The sequence below is a fragment of the Syngnathus scovelli genome, chromosome 12, assembly GCF_024217435.2.
Source record: "Syngnathus scovelli strain Florida chromosome 12, RoL_Ssco_1.2, whole genome shotgun sequence".
NCBI classification, from domain to species: domain Eukaryota; kingdom Metazoa; phylum Chordata; class Actinopteri; order Syngnathiformes; family Syngnathidae; genus Syngnathus; species Syngnathus scovelli.
The window spans coordinates 3,878,011-3,897,807 of record NC_090858.1 but is presented as its reverse complement, the minus strand read 5'-3'; the positions used below and the strand labels follow the sequence as shown (position 1 = coordinate 3,897,807).

Below are 19,797 nucleotides of genomic sequence, written 5' to 3'. Positions count from 1 at the left end.
GGTATGCACGCCAGACCTGTAGATGACAACGACAGAACTCGTGCTACGGGATTGCCTTGCCAAGTTTCATAACTAGTGCATAACTAGTCGTTGATATATGTGGCTTTGATGCCGAAGAATTCCCCGTTGTATCGGTAAATGCTGTACGTACAGGTTTGCCTCCATGCCGTCCTGATGACTCATAAGTAATTCAAATTAAAGGTTTCAAAACAAATATTTTAAGAATCAAATCAAGTCATGTGTTTTTTCGATTAATGGATGAATAGGATTTAAAGGGGAAGTCCACTCAAAAATATTCCGTACAATTAGATGTTCTATGTGAGGCGGACTATACGAAAAACAGTACATTGTATTTGTGGAATATGAATTAAGCTGAAAAATTAGCCATTTCCGCCTCAAGCGGCGGCCATTTTGGAACTTACTGTCGACTGAAAATGTCATGAGAGTAGCTCAGGGTTCAAGTAACGGCTAAACATGGCTCAGCTTGCGAACGTCACATGACCAAACTCAGAAAGCAGGTCAGGTAGGACTGGAGACTCGGGGACAGAGGCTCTCCACACTTTGCTTTCTCACCACAAATACAGTATGAGGGTAATGATGTTGCATTACTATGTCCTGATTCTGAAAATGTGGACCGTAATGATCAAAACACAGCGTAGTGTTTTTTGTCCAGTGTGGACACCAAGCAGATTTACGCATTCAAGCTTGCCGCAATCACTTTGGTTTTAAAAGAGCCCCCCCCCCCGAGACGGCACCTTATTTCACGGCCCTGGCTGCCCACGCAAGTTATGTAATCACCAAGGCCTCAACGCAGATTCCTACAAGGAGCCCGCTGAGGGCGAGGACCATCCCACCGACTGTGAACAAGGTGTTAAAATGTCTAAAACAAACACGTTTTATTTAGCAGATTTTACCGCCGCCGTCGCAAACACAGTTTCGTTTCGAACCGCAGAGAGCAATGAAGACCGCCGTGGAGACTTTACGGAGAGCGTAGTAAGTCCATTTTATTTTCAGCTCCACCATCAGCACGCAGCCTGAAGCTAATCATGTCCATACGGAGTCATCACGGCGAGTCCGTCGAGCATCGTCTGTCAAAACGCATCAGCATTTTTTGCCTCCGTAATGTGAAAAAACACGGCGGCGAGTTATGGACAGGCAACCTTGAGGACTAACCCAGGTCGAGTTTTTGAAGGGCTGGTATCAACCACGTATTTACTGCCGCATCAAATTCCACGCCCATTGAACACCGCTGCTTTAAACTTTTCTATTTCTGTCAAGTTTGTCATATATGTAGAATTTAAGTGATTGGAAATCGAAAGTAGGAACTTCAAGCGGAATCAAAATGGCTGACGACCTCGACAAGGCTTAACTCTCGCATCAGAGGTTTATTGAGTTAATTCTGGTGAAAACTAGTCAGCATGCCAGCTACCAAACACATTTGGGATCTGGTTTAGGATTGTCCAGGTTACAATTTTTATGTGGAAATTGGCATTTACTTCATTCAAAATGTCAGCACGGCAAAAATAACGTTCAGAATTTATAGGGCCACCTGTTGACTTTGGAATGCTCTTCTTGACTGCCTGAAGTTTAAAAAAAAAAAAAAAAAAATCTTTACAACTACACGATTCCTCAGACAGTCTGACTGTTCCGACATCAATGTTTGCTATTTAAAAACAATTAAAAAAATAAAATAACGAAGTCCATAGAAGACATTCGTTTCAATTTTTTTTTAGAGCGCTGCATGTTTCGTGCGTGCTTGGAAATGGATCCTCCCTCCAGGCTCCACCTCCGACTCCACGCGCACCTTTCATGCAAATGATGCATGCTTTGGAGAGCATGTACACTCTTCGCGTGAGGCTATTTAAATCTTATTTTGTGTCGAGCGAACGCACGGCAGCGTTTTGAGCACGCCTTGCACACTTGCGTCGTAAACACGTCTCGCGCGCGCGTGGAATGAAGAGTTGGAGGACGCGCGTTGGAAAGTGATCGTTGTGGATGCGACGAGGAGGTCCGAGTGAGGAGGACCGTGAACGCACCTTGCATCCAGCAGCACCACCACCAACCAACCAGCAGTTTTAGACATGGGTGGGCAAGTCACCAGACATGATCGTAAGTAGAAAACATGACGTCACGTACAACGCGATTGTAGTTCTTATTATAAATATAAAAGTTAAAAAGGCTCCAGGCTACTCTAGAATATCACGATTGCTTTGCAAATAAAACCTTCCTGAAATACAAGTTCTTACTTTCCTAAACGGTGTCAGCATACAGTTAAAGTTTTCTCCGTTTTTTTTTTTTTTTTGTCTATTCCTACTTTGAACTATTTTATCTAAGAGTTACTTTGTTGTTTATTTTTATCTAGTTTTTGATGTTAACTTAAAGGGATGCAATCATGCAGGTAGTTTGCAGTTGCAAGGTTGCTATTTGTTGAACTTAATGTCAATTGCGTTGGAATAAATTTTATTCTTTGACCTTTTGTGTCGTTAGAAAATGAAACTATTTTATCAAACAAGACTTTCCCTTTGAACTCTGTGGGCGTTTGACAACTTCTAAGACGTCAAAGTCTCATTATTATTATATTTCCTGATGACGGACATTTTAGCCGCAATATTGACGCACCTATTTTTTTTTTACTGACTTGTATTCAGTTGAGTGAGGAAGATGACAGATGATGCCCATCCTCACCAAATTTCACCTCGAGGGCGTTTTGATGTTGAGTAGCTATCAGTTCCGTGTTGGAAATATTTGGCCACCCAACGGCACTGTCATCTTCCAACTCAAAACTGCACGTATCAGTAATCCTTCTCAGGGTCTTGGTGATCGTCTTGTCCCACTCAAGGGCCCATCAATCACTTTGGGTCCAAACTCAGCCCGTGTCCACTGTCAGATCACTGTGATCCAAACAAGGGGAGCAATTAAGTCCATTTTGTAGGTGAGGTCCGATTGACGCATGAGCTGAAGTTATCCGACCACATATTCTGCTTTTATTTTCCACGAGATATGACGTGCAACGTGACATCACACGTGCAGTACGGTCACCGTGACTTTGATCAGGACAATCGAGCCTTGTTCTACAAAGACCAAAAATCGTGCTAAAAAAAGCACATTTGAGTGTGATTCTTGGCTAGCCCAAGTTTAATGGAGATTAAATGTCAACTCTCCAAATTGCACGTGTTCATCTGCCGCGTGACACTCTTAGAATAGAAGGAGAGGTGATGTGGCACATAATCAGCCTTTACCGATCTTGGCTGTCTCGGGTTGATTGATAATTTGTGGCAAACCTCAAGACACGGCGAGGTCACGCAAAGCAAAGCGAAAATAGCTTCAAAACACGAGGAAGTGGTAGTTTCGACGTTGACGCTTTAATGAGAGGTTGCGATCGTGTGACCTTGTCACAAAGGAAAAACCGGAATGCAAAGCGTCACCGTCATTATAATTATTAAGCGTCCTGTTTCACTTGGGCTAAACAGTCGTCCCATTTATATCGTTTCGTTACGCTGGTTTTATAGCCAAATGAAAGAAACCAAAATTTCAAGCTACTGTTTTTACTAAAATGTATTGAGTATGTCTTGTTGACCCGATATTAACTGCACGTTGCAGATCTGATCAACGGATCGGTTCCCATCACGTCTCTTCCGTCTGGCTCACTTCGCCACAAGCCCAGCTGTGACTGCTCAGTTCCCATCACGTCTCAGTCCTTCAGCTCGCATCTTCACCAACACTTCGAGCCGATAGACTGCCCGGGTCACGTCGCTTCACTGCGTCACAACAAGCATGTCCAGCTGTCCAGCCATCAACGGTTACCCCTCAACCAGGATCCTCTTCTCTTCCACCCGACGGTGAAGGGCTCGCAAATCGTCATGGACGAGTCGCAGAGGCTTGTCCGCAGGAGAGGGAGCTTCTGTAACGCCATCGTTTTCAGCGACAGAAGCGTGGCTGTAAACGAGGTGGTACGGCTGAAGGTGAGCCAGATCGAGCATGGTGTTCCAATGCCGAGACACCTCCAGCGTTTACTTCTAGGAACCAACTCCATGTTTTCATCATCTAAACTACTTTTCTACTCATTCGCCTTTCAGTCACTATCCAACATCTATCAATTTGTAAATGCATAGCCATCAACCAGTTGATCCTCCATTCTTCCATCCAGCTATTAACCATCTGTAGGCCATCCATCCATCTCATTATGTCCCATGAATTTATTAATGCATCTATCATCCATCAGTTCTTCCAGGCGCCTGATCAACCATCCATTCATTATCTACTCGTTGGTAAATCCATCAACCAATCGTACGTGAACAGTATTGTCTGATTCGTGTCTCTGTGCTACTGCATTAGCATGAATAGCAATCTTTTTTGTTTAGAGCGCCATCGTGAGAGAAAGTCATTCACACCCACTCATCTTCTCACCTCTTTTCTCTCCTCATGTGTTTTCTCACTTTTGGTATTTGTGTTGGCCAAAGAGGCGGCTCAGTATAAGTTTCCACTTCAGCTATCAGGCCATCTATGTCTCGAAAAGGGAGAGCGTGGTAGACCTTGCTGTTTGAGGAATGCTCTCATTTTGGATATGGATTTTCATCTTGCATCTATCTAAATTAACTTCTTTCATGTACCTTCTCAGATCACACATACCCACCATGCATGGCAAGGCGCTCTGCGCATTGGTTTCACTACCCAAGACCCGTCCATGATGCACCCCAAAAGCTTGCCGAAGTATTCGTGTCCAGATCTGGCGTCAAAGAAAGGTTTCTGGGCAAAACCCTTGCCAGAAGAACTTCTCAACACTGAGAGCGTCATCTCCTTCTGGATATCCAAGAAGGGCCGAGTGCTCTACCGGATCAACGAAGGCACCCCCAAACGTTTATTCAGGCAGCTTAGCTCCTGTCTGCCTTTGTGGGTTTTCGTTGACGTCTACGGGAAGACCAAGGGAGTCCAGCTTCTCGGTGAGTCCATTAACTCACAAGGAACACGTGTTCGTCTGAGACTTCGTGCGTATTAACAGCTGTTCCTACCTTCCTCGCACCTACGAAAATAGCTCTGTGGAAGAAAGATGGTGGGAGATTTGGTAGATTGTAAACACCACCCTTTGTTAGTCACAAGAAAATCTCCCTGAAGGGATTTTTCAAAGTTTAAAGGCTTTGCAAGATGAAAGAAAACAAGCGATTGGGTCATCGGCACTCGGCATCGTCTCATTGATTCGCTTCTCGTAAGTTGCTTTTTGAGCAGCGTTTATGAAGGAACAGCTGTGGCCAATTTTTAAAAGCGTTTCTCGAAAAAGAACGAATAAAAAACTGCTGCACGTACGTACAGTATTTATAAGTTGGTTTCTGAGAACGTCTCTGCTTCTCATCTCGCAATTAGAGGCTGTCGACACTGCAAATAAAAATAGAAAGCGGGCTCCTGTATGTTGGAGTTCAAACCATTTAACCTTATTTCTCGCCGTGCTATCTGGCGCTAGAGCGCGACTATCTGAAGGTCCGCTGGCCTCGCCGTGCGACTTGGCTCGCAGCTCTTGTCCAAGAACCAGTGAAGTGTCTTGGTCATGCTGATGATGTCAGGTCTGCTGAGGATATTTTTTTTTTCTACCCTCCAAGACAATCAAGGCTGTGGAATGTCTCACTCTTGGGTTCTAAATGTGACTTAGTGGAAGTGCCTCAGGTCTATCCGGCTATCCGGTCTCTGATCAGTGCACGGTATCTTTGGTAAACCTGGATAAGATGAAAGCTGATGCCCTACTAGCGGGACTAAACATGGACTATGGGACTACCGATGTTTTCTCTTAGTTGGTCTTATCTGACTTGATCAACTCTGATTGAATCAAAACACAAATAAGCTCAACAGTCATGTCAATGGTCTTAGCCAAGTCACTCACAGACTAACAACATTGCAGTCGAAAATGGTTTTCAAACATGTTTTCTCTAGCTCAGCGAGGTTGCTTTTGGTGTGTGCACACAAACGTCACACCAGCTGCAAGAACAGGCCCCGGTTTCCACCTGCTGTGAGCGACGCTATCTGATAATCAGCCCACGTCTGCAGCAGTTGTTTTCGGGGAATACAAATGGAGCGTGGCGCTATGAGTGAACTCTGCCGAGTGTAGAGAATGGCCCGGCGTGGATGACCTTGGTTGTACTTGAGATGAATGTGGCTGATAGTAGCTTAGTTAGTTTTGGGTGGGATTCGTGGACTCGGGCCATCAGGGGGGAAAAAAAACATAAAGGCGAAGCATTTGAAAGCTGAAACAATTGCAGATGAAATACTATGGATGAGATCTAAAAATGTTTACTTACTTAGTGAGACATTAAATAGGCAAACATTATTCCAAGTTTGTTGAGCAATGTTGGCAATTTGATGTTGAAACAATGGGGAGCCACAAAGTCAAATATATTCTGGTGGTCCAATCTCGTCACAACCTTCTGAATCAGTCATCGAGAATTATTTCACAAATCGTCCCCACGAGATGACAATTGACAATATTTGATCTCCCAAGAAACTTCAGGAATAATATTCAGGAGCTTAAGGACAAGCTGGGTGGCTACCCCCCACATGCAAGGAGTCAAGGGTCAACCTGAGATTAGTGAGTAGGCCAGAAAGCTGAGATGTTATTGCGTAACGGAAGAAGCTAAATTCGTCCGGAGAAATCAAAGTTGAGCCTCAGGGGGTTGGAAATCCTTTACGTCATCACCGACACATTCATGTCGATTAATGGTGAGTGCCCCTTGTATACGTTTTGTGCGGAACCAGCCGCTTGGTTGAACATCTAGGCGGGAACACAAAAGCCAATGCTGACGTGTACCGTCAAGTGTGTTCAGCGGCTTATTTAGTTGATGCAAAAATGCCTCAGCAAAATATTTAAGGCCATCAGAATTATTGAAGGTACTAAGATTGGTTAGCGCCGTGGGTTAGCGGTTAGCATGTACGGTATGTTCTATTCATTTTGCATCGGTTTGGTAGATTAGGTCGCACTTTCAGTTTCATTCCCGTCAAGTGGGAATGTTTTACATTCCTGTTGTCACAAAAAAAAAAAGTACCGTAATCCCTTTTTCGTCTGGTTGCGAGTGTTTGGATTCCTGCCAAGTTACACAAGGGCTGTAAGTCAACCACATCTTTTGATAGATGCAAGAAACTCCGAAGGGAGTTTTTGGACTCGCGGTGGATGAGTCACACTTGATCACTGACACGGTGCCAGTGGCCCGCGAGGCTGAAATCAATTGTTTCTCTTGAAACGCGGAGAAGAACCCAAACGTCTCTCTTAGCTCTCACGTGATGAAGACGAGGCTGAGGACATCCCAATTTCGATTGAAAGCGGAGAGGACATAACCTCGTGTTATTTTATTCTTCTCATTCCGATGCAGAGCGGTTCGTCAAGCGCAACAATAAATGCATTGTTAAATTTACACCACTTTTAAACATTTTATGGCTGGAACGCCGTTATAAACGTGGTCCATAAACCTGTCCCGGGTTCCCGTTACGATTGACAGATCCCATCATACGATTTTACGAGGACAACAAATCAGATCTCGCTGATGAAATGCGACGCTAGGTTTTTGGTGCAGTGACCCAATAGTTTTTGAGCCTTTGAACGTTTTATTTACGTTAGCATGAATTGCATGGGACTATTGTTGTCATACACAGACTCCAAACCGGACAGGCAGGTCAAAGGTCGTTCTTTGTTTCTATTAGCATTCACCGTCGTCACGTGTTATTGTTTCAAATGTCAATAAGGGATCACGTGTTTGTTTGGGGGATGACAAGATGGTAAATTTAGACAGGTCTGATACTGTAAACAACGTTGAGTCACATGACCGCCTACTCCCTATTTTTATTACTGCTAGTACCAATTCGATTTTGTAAACAAGCTAAAATTAGTTTCGTCAATCCAAAGAATTCTGGTTTTAGGAGGTCGTTTTGGCATAAAGACGCCCGAAAAAAATTGCTCAATTCCGCTCCATCCCAAGCCTCCAACAACAACAAAGTGTACATTTCGGTTGTGCTGCCACGACATGCAAAGTCATCGATCTTGAGCTCGTTTCCAGCCAAAGGCAAAAGCGGCTATCAGTGAACCAGAACGGCAAATAATGGTGTAATCATTAAGCTCGTTTCCCTCAGATTTCGTCCAATGAAGCATTGTTATTCCTTTTGGTGCTGTAAACATTCCAGGTCTGATCACTCTTTTCGAGGGAGTGGATATTAAAACCTGATTAGATCTGCCAGAATTTCCAAAGGAGCCTTTCCTAAGGTCTCCAGGAAATTACTAAAGCTTATAATCTTTTGTTGGGTCCAAAGGTTCACGTTGATACCTTTCTGGGTAAAATTCTTAACATTACCGTAGCTAAGCGATCGACCACGGCGCGTTCCGACCACAAAGTTTTGTCGCCGCCGTATGAACGGAACTCCGCCATGAACTGAGATTCCCCCTAAATGTATTTACAAGAGTTTTCGGTTTCGAGTGATGTCAGACTTTGGCGTGGAATGGTCGAGGCAAAGTAAAAACCGCTTGCGAGGCAGCTGCTCGGATTTGACGGGTCCTGGCGGACTCTCCGTGAGCCAGCATTGAAACGCTAATGAAGCTTGTCACTTTTTTGGAATGAAAGATGCTTCGCTGTACGGGGAAGATGCTGATCACTCTCGCAAGACCACGGCCTATCGTGTTTAATGACCTCTGACCTACTCCTGTCTACAACATGTGACAAAGACTCTTCTGGAGGGAGTCTGGACTTTTTTTTTTTCTTTTCTAAAAGCTCATAACACGTTTTCCCCCAGTGCCTCTTGTTCTCTCTTCCTTTATAAGCCCCCTTTGCCTTTTTAGGCAACACCCCTCTACTCCACCCTGCTCTGCATTCTCGTGACAAATGACATCACTCAACATCTCTAGATCTTGTCCTGAATCGACCCCCCCTCCCTCCAGGCATGCAAATCCCCACATGGACACTGTTTAATGCAAACGGCCTTGGTGAGGTCGTCTCTGAAGCGGCCCAACTCGCACTTCTAATCCTGCCGCGCCGGGCCAAGGAACAAAATGAACTCTGTGCACATTTGGTGCTTGTCAAACATGTTTGGTATTTAAATGTTGACGTTGGCTTTGAGCCAACCAAGCCCAACCCGTTTAACCAGCATTCGGTACAGCTGTAGAATTATAGTCGTCTTTTTGCCACGAGGAAGCTTTGCTTGTGGTTCTGATATTATTTCTTTTCAAATCGTGCCTACGTTGGACATTTTCCAGTCGTGCAGGTGCATCGTCAAGATTTGGATTCCAGCTCGGCCTCTATTATCGTAATTTTCCCCTCAGCTTAAACGGGTCCATCCAGTTTGTGGTTTTTGGGTTGTTAACGTTCGTCAAGGGTGGAGCGAGTCTCTTTTGTTTTTTTCTTTTTTTACTTTTCTCCGTCTGCAAAAGTCAAAGAAAGTTGACCTGGTCCGGTATGCATTCTCCTACTTGATCGGAGCTTTTCTCACGACATTGAGCTCAAAGACCAATTCATCATTTTCACAGCGGCCCCTCAGCCCCTCCCATCCTGCTTCGGGCCAGTCAATAGCTTCGGGCTTCGACGAATGTTATTTGCCATTATGTTTTCTACTTGTTCCTCTGTTAAGTGTTTAACCTGCCATGTTTTTTTTTTTTGTGGCTCCTCTTAAATGAGTGGAAACCACTCTTAAAGACACAGCTGTTAAATGTCTAAACTTTACAATCAACGTGCTTTTAGAGCATTCGTGGATCATGTTGTGGAGTTAAGTGTACCCTCAGCAGACACTTTATTTACTTTTGCCGGACTTGACAAGAAACTTACAAATGCCGAGCGTAACGGCGAGGATAGAAGTTATCTCCTTTCTGGCCAGATGATAAGAGCGCTAATAATAAGACGCCCGCGCTTGCTTGTGGACACTCTTTGCGGAGGAAGTAATTGAGTTCAAGCAGTTTTATCAGCGGCTGGCCGGAGATGTGCTGTCCCTTTATGATAAAAGTCGTCAGCTGACCTGAACGGTAGCCAAAATCGGTAGTCGAGTCCGATCAGGGGGGGAAAGCCGCTAGCATCCAATCAGGCTAATTTTAGCATTGGGTCACGATTATCCATTAGGGAAAACGTAGTCCCAAGTCCATTTGTGCCCGGCGCTCGTAAAAAGGCAGAAACTCGTAGATACAAAGAGGACCCGGCAACCGTGTCGTGAATTCATGTATGTTATGTAAACATCAAGACCGCTGGCGAGTCTTTAAAAAAACTTCTGAAGGCTAAATGTAAACACCTTCGTTTTAAAGTGGGATCATATTCATGGCCTCTTTTTTATTGGCGCTGTTGGGGTTTTACATTACATTTATTATATTTATCTATATTTTGTCTAAAAAAATCAAATTACCAGTATTTTATTTGATTTACAACGTTCAGTGGGTAAAAAGGCCCCTGGGTGATATTAGCAATGAAAATGGCAGCTGCCCCCCCATGGACGAACGAGCCTTAAGACTCCACACTGAAGACAGAGTGGGAGGCTCGTCTTCTTTTCTCATGTGCGTTACATAAACCCGTTGTGTATCTTTCTTTTTTTTGTGTGTTGTTACGTAGCTGCTGACCCGGAGCTACTGAGTGTGCTTTACAATGAATATGCTTCTTTATACAGTTGTGCTCCAAACTGCATCATAAAGAGATGATTCAAATTCATATTTGTGCCACATGTGAGTAACAAAATATAAAATGTAAAATATATATAAAAAATATATAATATATATATAATATATATATATTTATTTATTTTTATAAAAATCGAAATAAATAAAATTTACGAATTGAACCGGGGACTCGATCCCTACTTCCTTCAGCCCTAACGGACAACCGACAATTCTTTGTCTCCACAGACAGTGAGCCACTACAACAGCATGTGTCAATCGGTTCTACCCGCTCCCGATTGACGTTCCCCAAAAAGAAGAAGGACTCTCAACAGCCGGTGCACCTGTGGAACATGTTCGAAGACGGCATGGAGGAAGACGACCGCGACGAGTTCCAATGCGCCGACCACATGCCGCAAAACTCTCAAAACTTGCGGCTGTGCTCCGAGCTACCCGAGCACCTGGACGACGAGCTGCGGGTTCACCACGTGCACGGCGAGCACATCCGCCTGGAGGATCCTCACACGGCGGTGATGCTGAAGCATCAGGGCCCGGACAGGACGCTGGTTTTCACCAGTCGGCCTCTGGAGCAATCCGAGAGCGTCTTCGTCATGGTGCACACCGTCGGGCCGGCCGAGCTGTCGTACGGCTTGACGGCTTGCAACCCGGCAGTATTGCGGCCCCAGGATCTGCCCACCGACCTGGAGTGTCTGCTGGACCGCATGGAGTTCTGGGCTGTTGACAAGTTGTCCGCGCAGCTGTCGAACGAAGATATCCTGGGCTTTGAGCTGAATGCCGCCAGCGAGGTCGTTGTCAGCCGCAACGGCGTCAGCTTGGGGGTGCAGCTGTGCGTGGACAACTCCAGACCGCTGTGGATGTTCTTCATGCCACACAAGAACGTGGCGCAACTCAAGATTTTTGGTACGTTTGCTTCATCTTCAAGCTTTTATTCTTCCATTCTCCTTGACAGGGTTGAAAGGTGGTGGACATTTTCTGGAAGGATTCTGGCAAATTCCTATGCTAAGTTGAAGGGGAACTAAAAGCATGGAACCCAAGTTCTAGAATATCATCCAGCCACTTGCAAGCAACATGTTTTTTTCTTGCCGTAGTCATCTATCAGGGCTTAGGAGGTCATTTCTGTCAGGCTGGAGCTCCCCGCTGCCACAAGTGATATTTATCAGGAGGGGGTTAGCTCATAATAGCTCCTTACGATGCCCACCGTATGCATTATTAAATGTAATTGCGCTGCGCATGGAGATGCTTGGGCGTCCACCCACCGAGCGTCCCCTCGGCGGGACGTCACTCCTCTTCGCTTCCTCCGTTCTTGCTTCCCGCCTCCGCTCTTCGGGTTCATCCTGTGAGACCATTTCCCACTCCAGCTGCGGAAAGGACTGTCGGGCGGCGGGACACGTCTCCGCTCACCCACACGCTGTGGGGGACTGGCGGACGCCGGTTGCCGTGGAAACGTGTGTCCAACGAGGCGAGTGACAGTTATGTCATGGCTGGGTGTCGTCAAACGGAACAGATGGGACGCCGTCGCGCCCACGCGCTGCTTCGTCTCATTGAGATTGGATCCGTTTTGTGCAAAATGTTCTTCGCTTCTTGACACGTACCGACTTGTTCTTTGCGGAAAACTCGTTAAATTACAGAAATCTGCCATTTATAGCGATTGTGTGTTTCTGTGTTGGTACGTTACACTGTTCTCGCACATTTACACGATTTGCAATTTGAAAAAAGTAAATCTTTAGGCCAAAGCCATGTCTAACATATAGGGACTGGCTTGGCGCCATCTTGTGGCATATTGGTGCTACTTTGCCTGTAGCATTTGGGACTGGATCCTCTGCAATGACCGGGAATTCAAATGCTTGCTTTTTTTTGTGGGTTCTATTTGATTGGTTGTTTGCAATCCAAAAACAAAAAAGTCAGCTCTGTTGTCATTCTCGTTCGTATGTTGTCAGGCTTGTCTTCGCACTCAGATGTCCAAGGCCCACCAAGATCACCTGTGTCCACCGTCCCTTCTCTCCCAGCATTGCCTTTGTCCACAACCAAAACGGTGCCCAACATCACCTCCAGCAGACACGTCACCTCCAGCCAACCTTCCACAGGTTTGTCCAAACCCTCACGAGCACTTCTAAGCTCATAGCAACAACTGACTGTGCCTTCACAAAATAGCTCGGAATCTTTTAAGTCGATTTCAGTGAAGACACACCTCTAAAAATGTCGCGACATGCTTTGTAAAAGCCATCATATTCAACTTTTCCAAATAGTCACCCAGTTTGACAGCATTGCACGAAACGGATCCACCACGCCGACTTGTTTGCGCATAAGGTCAAATATTTACAGAGCTAATAGAAAGCAGCGATGCGATGTCGAGCTGGAGCGCAAATAATAGAAGATGGAGACGAGTGTAAACAAGAGGCCTCATTGTCCGCCACGTTTGTTCATGAGAAAAAGTGAAGACCAGGTTCATAAGGAGGAGAAGCAAGTCTCAATGTGTCCAACTTGTCTCATGATTATATTTCGGCGGAGAGTTGAATACTAAAATAGAATGTTTCCTGGTTTACTAAAAGTGACTTAGATGTAAAAAATAACATCCAATCCAGCGTGATAGGCTTTTCCTCTTTGCTGATTAGAATTTTTTGTTTTACATCAGCCTCAGACCGACTAGTCCAGTCGCTTCCAAGACCACGCCCGTCAGCCAGCGCCAATTTGTCATCTCAAAGGAGCTCCCGCTTCAACACAGGTTTGTGGCGTAGATTCTACTCAATGTGTGTTTCGGATTAAAAGTATTTCAGTGGCTGTCAAACTTTCAGCAAAATTGAAACATATATCGCCATTTTGTGTTCAACTCATTCAGATACGGCGCGGAACTCCACGCCGTCTAGCCCGAGCGCCGTCGGCCCCCCGCAAGCCTCAGACGAGTGCGCCATTTGCTGCGACGACACGGCGGACACGGCGTTGTACGATTGCGGGCATCTTTGTCTGTGCAACACGTGCGCCCTCAAGCTAAAACAGGACAAGGCGCCATGTCCCATCTGCAGGAAGCCCATCCTTGATATCATCAGGACCTACAAAATTGTGTAGGGCGCCGACTGATTGGCGAGATCAACTCAGGTTTTCTTCCAGTAGTAAAGACTCGTGTTTTTGTGAGAGACCCTTCCGTTTGGCAGTGCACTTACGAATCGCGCCACTTTCATGTTACAATTGTAGAAACCATCATATTAAAAAATATATATATATATTCAAAACACAAAATCTAGTGAAATCCATGAAAAATTTGATCAAATCTTTTACTCACCGAAGATGTTTAGCTTGAGTTGTCTGTAACTGTTTTATGCGAACTTGAGTCGGTCCGAGACCGGGCGTTGTCTTGAGGGCTCAAGGAGGATGCAAATGAGCCAGGAAGTGGAGCAAGGTCACCTTGCTGCCGTTTAAAAGAAGCCGCCAAAGCACGCACGACTTTCTGTAATTGGGTAAAAAAAAAGTTAACAGTCTGGCTTTGTTCAGGAGCTTTTAAAGGACAAGTAGACTTTTTTTTTTTTCGTCATCAGGAGGAGGCGGGCAGATAAAGGGAAGTGACTTTGTTTACTTCACCATAACGAGGATCTTGAAATTTGAGGTGTGTCCACAATGACAAGCTTGGATTTCTTAAGAGAATATTTGAGTCCATTTCTTTAATGGCATGCAGCTAAAACAAAATATCATTTGTTTATTAGAGTATCAATACTGTCACCTATTGTGCCTTTTTTAAAAATAATACAAAGGCCTTCAAAGCCGTGTACAATCATAAATTCAAGAATTTCGGCTTAAAAAGTGCACTGCTAAACTGGAATGATGAGCAGATTTTACGTTTAGTTTTAGCCGAGAAATAAATAATTATGAATCGTAAGACGTATATTAGTCTGAGGTATTGATTTTTGTCAATGTTTCTATGAAGAGTTTCAATAATGATGAATTATGGACACAACCATCCCCGAAAAATATTGTTCATACCGTGTTGTACTTTAAGTTGAGCAATTGAATTAAAATGGATTTAAGATATTACATGCTAGCTTATCTAGAAACCAAGATAAGCTTTCAGATGAAAAGTTACAGCTTCAAAAAACAAAACATGATTTAGCTTAGCTGCTTAGTTAGTTGAATTGAAAATCAGTGAAGCAGGTTAATTTCTGAGACCAAATTTTAATAGCCATAGTCCAACTTGTAAAAATAATAGAAAGCCATTATCATTATAAATATTATTATTATTTTAATGTTGGGGGCTGTGTTTTTGCTATTTATGTGAGGGAAGTAGTTTTCAAATTAGCCATGACGTCTCGCTCTGTTCAATAAAGTTTACATTAAAAACAAAATGCCTCACTGTTTATTTGACGACATTATTCTTGTTTTCTACTCTCGTCTCTTAAAATTAAATATTTTATCATAAACATCTCAGTGATCATTTGTCTTGTAAATTAGTTTTATTCCGTTGAAAAAAATGGACAAAACTTATTAGATTTCAAAAGTTCCCTTGTACAAATTCCAATGAAAAAATGTTGAAGGCAATAAAGCAGTTAAGGCAGAATATTGGCGAGCTGCACGCTGTATCTGCAGTGCATCAAACCCAACGCTTCACTGAGTCCTTGTGAAACGCCCATTTACGTACAATACATACGTACACTGTGATAAAGGAGGAGGGGGAGGCAGGGGGTCCGAATAAACAGCTGTAAATCACACTTTGGCTGTTTATAAACTTGCGCTATGTAGAGCAGGCCCTGGTTTATTTACTAACTCACAAGCCACAATGACGCGACATGTAACAGGTGGCTGAGTGGTCTCGCGGGGGTGATGCATAGGCTCCATAAGTGTTTGGAAAAAAATAAAAATAAATTTCTGAAGGGGCTGCACATGCAGTTGAAGGTTCTAAAATGCATTTTTTTTTAACATTACTGCAAATGCTATTTTTTAAAACTGTTTATAATGTTTGAATTATCAATGTGTAATTTGCTATAGCTATTTGCCAAATTTTTAAAGGCCATACATATGTGTCAACATAGAACAGATTTAGAGGATGACCACACAAAAACCTCCACAGACAGACATAAATTGGCCTCCTCATAGCTTCTGAGTGTTTGGTTAAGTGTCACAATCGCTTCTTGACACACAATTTATTTTCCCATTCATGCACACACAATGTATTGATTTGGAATCCAAAATTGACTTAGGACATGAGATTGAAGAGGCTATTTGTTGAAGATTTTGAGCTTTCACCTCAGTAATTTCAGATAGACTGAAAGGTAATGAGAATCAAAGTTCAACTTTGAGTGCAAGATGGCAATTGCCTGTTGTCATTGTAAAGCTTTTTAATCACTGTCAGTCAGTGTTTGAGGTGGGGACGATTGATTCAGTGACGCTCTTGTGATGAGATGCTGCGCTCTGCTGCCCTCCAGTGGACTCAATGTGAAATAGGGGAACAGTGATAACTGTAACGTCAGTCAAAACAAAGTAGAAATACGTCCTCACTGTAAACTCTTCTTTAACGGCAGAGTGAGTAACGTAGGCAGTTCGTCTAGTTTCTTTTTTGATAAATGACATTAAATTCAACTGACAATCGTGTCGAATTGGAGCAAACATTTGCCATCATTTCACAATTTTTGACCACGTATTCAACATTTCAAGTTAAACTAAAAGGGCACGATACTTACCAGATGTGAAAGGAGCAAGGCGAACGCGAATATTGAACCCCGAAACTATTTATTAACTATAAAAAACACAAAAACAAACAAAAAAATGTTCCCATCAACACAGCCGTCGTTCTTCCTTCAGTGATGCGCGCGCAGCTTTCGAAATCCGCGCTGCGCACCTGGACATAATTCAGAGCCAACGTGACGTCATACACGCAAAGTAAACATGAGTGAAAAAAAAAAGGAGTAACCATTTAAAAAGTGCATTTATTCTCATTTTCAGGCACTTGAGTTATTGCTGCTTGTCACACCGTAAACAGTAAAACAAAAAGTGAGCATCTGAGTTAAGACTACAAGTAAAAATGTCAAATTTACTGCCCAGCAGAAATTTTTTTTTCAATGTCAGGATAGATTTGGAGCATACGCGTGAAGTGGTTGTGAACAATTGTGTCAACCGTAACGGTACAAAAAGAATGAATAAATACAATTTGGGTGGAAGATAGCAAAGGGCTTTTGTTTTCCTGGTAAACCATCAAGGGATTCTATTATTATTATTATTATTATGACAAGCCATCGTTACAATTAAAGATGCTCACAAAAGAACAATTAAATGCGTTGAACATTTTACATCATTTTAACGTACAGTACAACAAAATAAAGCTATGAAAACATGCAGCACCAAGATGTGACTAACACATAGCAGCAAAAAAAAGTTACGTTTGAACAGCTCAAGGCTTTGTCAGTATAATAAAATCAAACATGCAGTAAGCTTTAAATGCTTAGAAAATTCTACAAAAATGATTACAGTAATCCCCTGCATATTCGCGGTTCACTAATCCACGTTTTGTGTGTGTGTGTGTGGGGGGGGGGGGGGGATCTACTTCGAGCTATTCACACTATTCTCTTAAGAAAAGATGGCACCAAAGCTCTATCTAATAGGAAAGTTTTACATGTGGGTTCGAGGAACTATGTTGAAGTGATGCGTCTCAAGTTTTATATGTTGAGTCTGGGTCGTTAGCAGAAGTTACGGAGGGAAAAATCTAGAAAGTCTTCCTCAGCAGTATCTGCTTCGGAACATAACATTTTAGATCAAAAGTATGAGAGGTATCAGTACTTGGCATCGGTGAGGAGACAAAGAGTGAATGTTAGCATTGGTATCGGTTAGCGGATACTATTTTTATTCTGGGAATCGGTCCTTATCCCCCGCGAATAGAGCGGGATTACTGTACTTCCGGTTTAGGGCGGACCGACGAAGCATCGAGTTCCTCTTTTAGGTTGCTCTTTGGCTTTTCTCCTCTTGTGTCATTGTGAACTTCCTGGAGTTCTCGTACAAAATCAAAGTGTCCGTGTGAGTAGTCTTTCCAACGCGCGAGTTCTGCCAGCTCCGAGCGCACTAAGGCTTCCTCTCGAGGTAATTGGAAGGAACCCACCCTTTTCTGGGCTTGCCACTGTCCAGTACTTTGCAGTACCACCAGCCGTTGGGGTTCCTCTCCAGAACCTCCAGACTGGTCCCCTCTGGGAAGCCCATGGTCTCCTCGTCACCGTGGTAGTCGGCAATGGAGACGTAGATCTCCCTGAGGTTGTTGTGGATGATGTGGGGCTTGGGTCTTACGGTGGACACAGGGAGGACATTCTTCTGGGAGGTACCGCCCAGGAACTCCGAACTCCCGGTGTTGGGTGGGTTCCGGATGGGTAGGGCGATATTGTTGGACGCCAGGTTGCGGGGCACGGTGCCGAATGAGGCGTTGCGACGCACCACGGGGCTTCCGCGAGGGTGGTTGCCGGAGTTGAGGGACTCGTTTCTCCTGAGGGAGCCGACGGGGCTCGGGTTATCCCTGATGGGGGCTGAGATGAAGACCGACTGCGGTCTGACCACCTGTTGCTGCTTGCCGCTGTTCTGCTTGCGCGACCCAAACAAGCCGGTGGGTTTGGAGAAACCGCCAGGTGGTTTGGAGGGGATCGGTGGAGTGACTTTCTTTAGGTTCTGATTGAGGTTGTTCATGGCCTGAACCCTTTGCTCGTTCTTCTCCAGGCTGTTGGACTTGCTGAGGCTCCCGGGTTTGGAAGGCGTTCCGTCGGATTCCGAGCCAGCCGGGTCATCCTGCTGCCGCACGGGCTCCAAGAAGTACGTTGGGGCCCACCCCTCGGAGTCGTCCCAGCGGATGTACCACCAGCCGCTCTCCTGCTTCTCCAGCACCAGCACCTCCACGCCGGCAGGAAAGCTCAGCTCCGACTCTTGGACTTTCTCGTAAGCGTCGGTAGTGCGATAGAGGACGCAGCCTTCCGCGTCCGAGTCACCGCGGCTGCCTTTGGAGTAGATGGAGGAGAACTCCGAGGACGTGCTCTGAGATGAAAAGGAGTCCTCGGAGGAGACGACAGAGGCGGTCTCGGAGTCCTCGCCTTTGTTTTTGCTGCCGTTCTTGAGCTGCCCCGTGGGTCGCAGCTGTCTTCTCAGCGTGCTGATGTCCATCTTGTCCCCGCTGGATGCTTTGGCCAGCTGCGGTTTAGGCCTGACCACCGGCTTGGGTTTGGAGGAGGACTTGGCGTTGGGGGATGTTTTACTTTCCTCCTGGTCTTTCTTGGGTCTGGACATATCCGGGGTGGACTCGTTGGAGGCTGATTTAGATCCGGACCCCTCTTCTTTTTTGGCTGACATTTGGTTTCCGTTCAAGTTAATCTTGAGCTTGTTGGCCGCAGATCTCCATCCTCCTAATTTGGGGTTGGCGCTCTTGCCAGTTTCGGACGAAGCGCTGGCCTTGGAGGAACTGGAGTCACGGCTGCACTGCCTCTCCGGGGTCTCCTTGAAGGGCCGGAAGCCCTCGTTCTCATAGATACACTCCTCCTCACCCTCCGCCTCTTGGCTGTCTTCGAATGACTCGCACATTCTAAAGGAGGCGCTGTGGAGCGACGAGGCCGGAGACGGTTTGGAGGACCGCTGGGATCCCTTCTCGGAAGACGTGTCCTCGTTCTTCGCATCCACCAAGGAAGCTTCACCTCTCAGGAACTCAAACTCAGACTCCAGATCCAGGTCGCCAATGGCCGGGACGTCGTATTCCGGCTCCTCATACGCAGGCCTCCCGGGAGACATGGGAGAATCCGGAGCCTCACGACCGGGGCTGCTGGGTGGCGCCGTCCCCACGGAGTCCTGCTTCTTGACAGGCGGCGCCGGTGGAGGTACTTTGGGACGACATAGCGTACTCGTTCTACGATTGAGGTTGGGCTTTTTGCGTTTGTCAATGTAGGAACACGGAGCCCAGCCCTCCCGCTCTCCGATCTGGACATACCACCAACCACCGGAATTCTTCTCAATCACCTAAAATGTGACAAACATTACGTTATCCGAAAGAACCAATAAGGAAGTCGTATATTGTGTAATTTTTACCTCTGCTTTTTGGCCTCCGTTGAAACTGATCCCATCAGATATGCAAGACTGGAATTCGGCAATAGTGTAATACTCAGCTTCAACTGTAGGTGGCTCTGGTGGGGAGGGCAAAGGAAATCCCTGGGAATAAAGGGCATTTTGTTTTAACCCAGAGCACATGA

General features: G+C 45.1%; 3 protein-coding genes across 6 annotated transcripts in view; 1 reads left to right on the top strand and 2 right to left on the bottom strand.

Moving 5' to 3' along the window:
- sorcs3b (sortilin related VPS10 domain containing receptor 3b) overlaps positions 1 to 14,037 on the bottom strand; it is a 79,878-nt gene extending 65,841 nt beyond the window's left edge. Inside the window, exon 1 of the mRNA XM_049737087.2 lies at positions 13,890 to 14,037. The gene's annotated coding sequence lies outside the window, so the exon portion shown is untranslated. The remainder of the gene's footprint in view (positions 1 to 13,889) is intronic.
- On the top strand, positions 1,814 to 14,943 carry neurl1ab (neuralized E3 ubiquitin protein ligase 1Ab). Its single transcript, XM_049737092.2, has 7 exons — positions 1,814 to 2,109; positions 3,601 to 3,962; positions 4,619 to 4,940; positions 10,841 to 11,512; positions 12,550 to 12,696; positions 13,245 to 13,334; positions 13,449 to 14,943. Exons 1-7 carry the CDS (start codon positions 2,082 to 2,084, stop codon positions 13,673 to 13,675), a joined length of 1,848 nt encoding a protein of 615 aa, XP_049593049.1. The 5' UTR covers positions 1,814 to 2,081; the 3' UTR covers positions 13,676 to 14,943.
- sh3pxd2ab (SH3 and PX domains 2Ab) overlaps positions 12,549 to 19,797 on the bottom strand; it is a 35,588-nt gene continuing 28,339 nt past the window's right edge. For 3 of the 4 annotated variants that reach the window (XM_049737090.2, XM_049737091.1, XM_068652610.1), the window contains 2 exons: positions 19,637 to 19,756; positions 16,502 to 19,567 (listed from right to left, as the gene is read on the bottom strand). In XM_049737090.2, coding sequence (XP_049593047.1) covers positions 17,648 to 19,567; positions 19,637 to 19,756 — 2,040 coding nt within the window. In that variant the 3' untranslated portion in view covers positions 16,502 to 17,647. Of the gene's footprint in view, positions 14,055 to 16,275; positions 19,568 to 19,636; positions 19,757 to 19,797 lie in introns of those variants that run through there. The other variant, XM_049737089.2, reaches the window with a different exon arrangement.

Coding starts and splice junctions, on each gene's coding strand:
- neurl1ab (XM_049737092.2), top strand. CDS start 2,082: ATGGGTGGGCAAGTCACCAGACATGATC. Junction 3,963..4,618: donor ACGAGGTGGTACGGCTGAAG/GTGAGCCAGATC, acceptor GTACCTTCTCAG/ATCACACATACCCACCATGC. Junction 4,941..10,840: donor CAAGGGAGTCCAGCTTCTCG/GTGAGTCCATTA, acceptor TTGTCTCCACAG/ACAGTGAGCCACTACAACAG.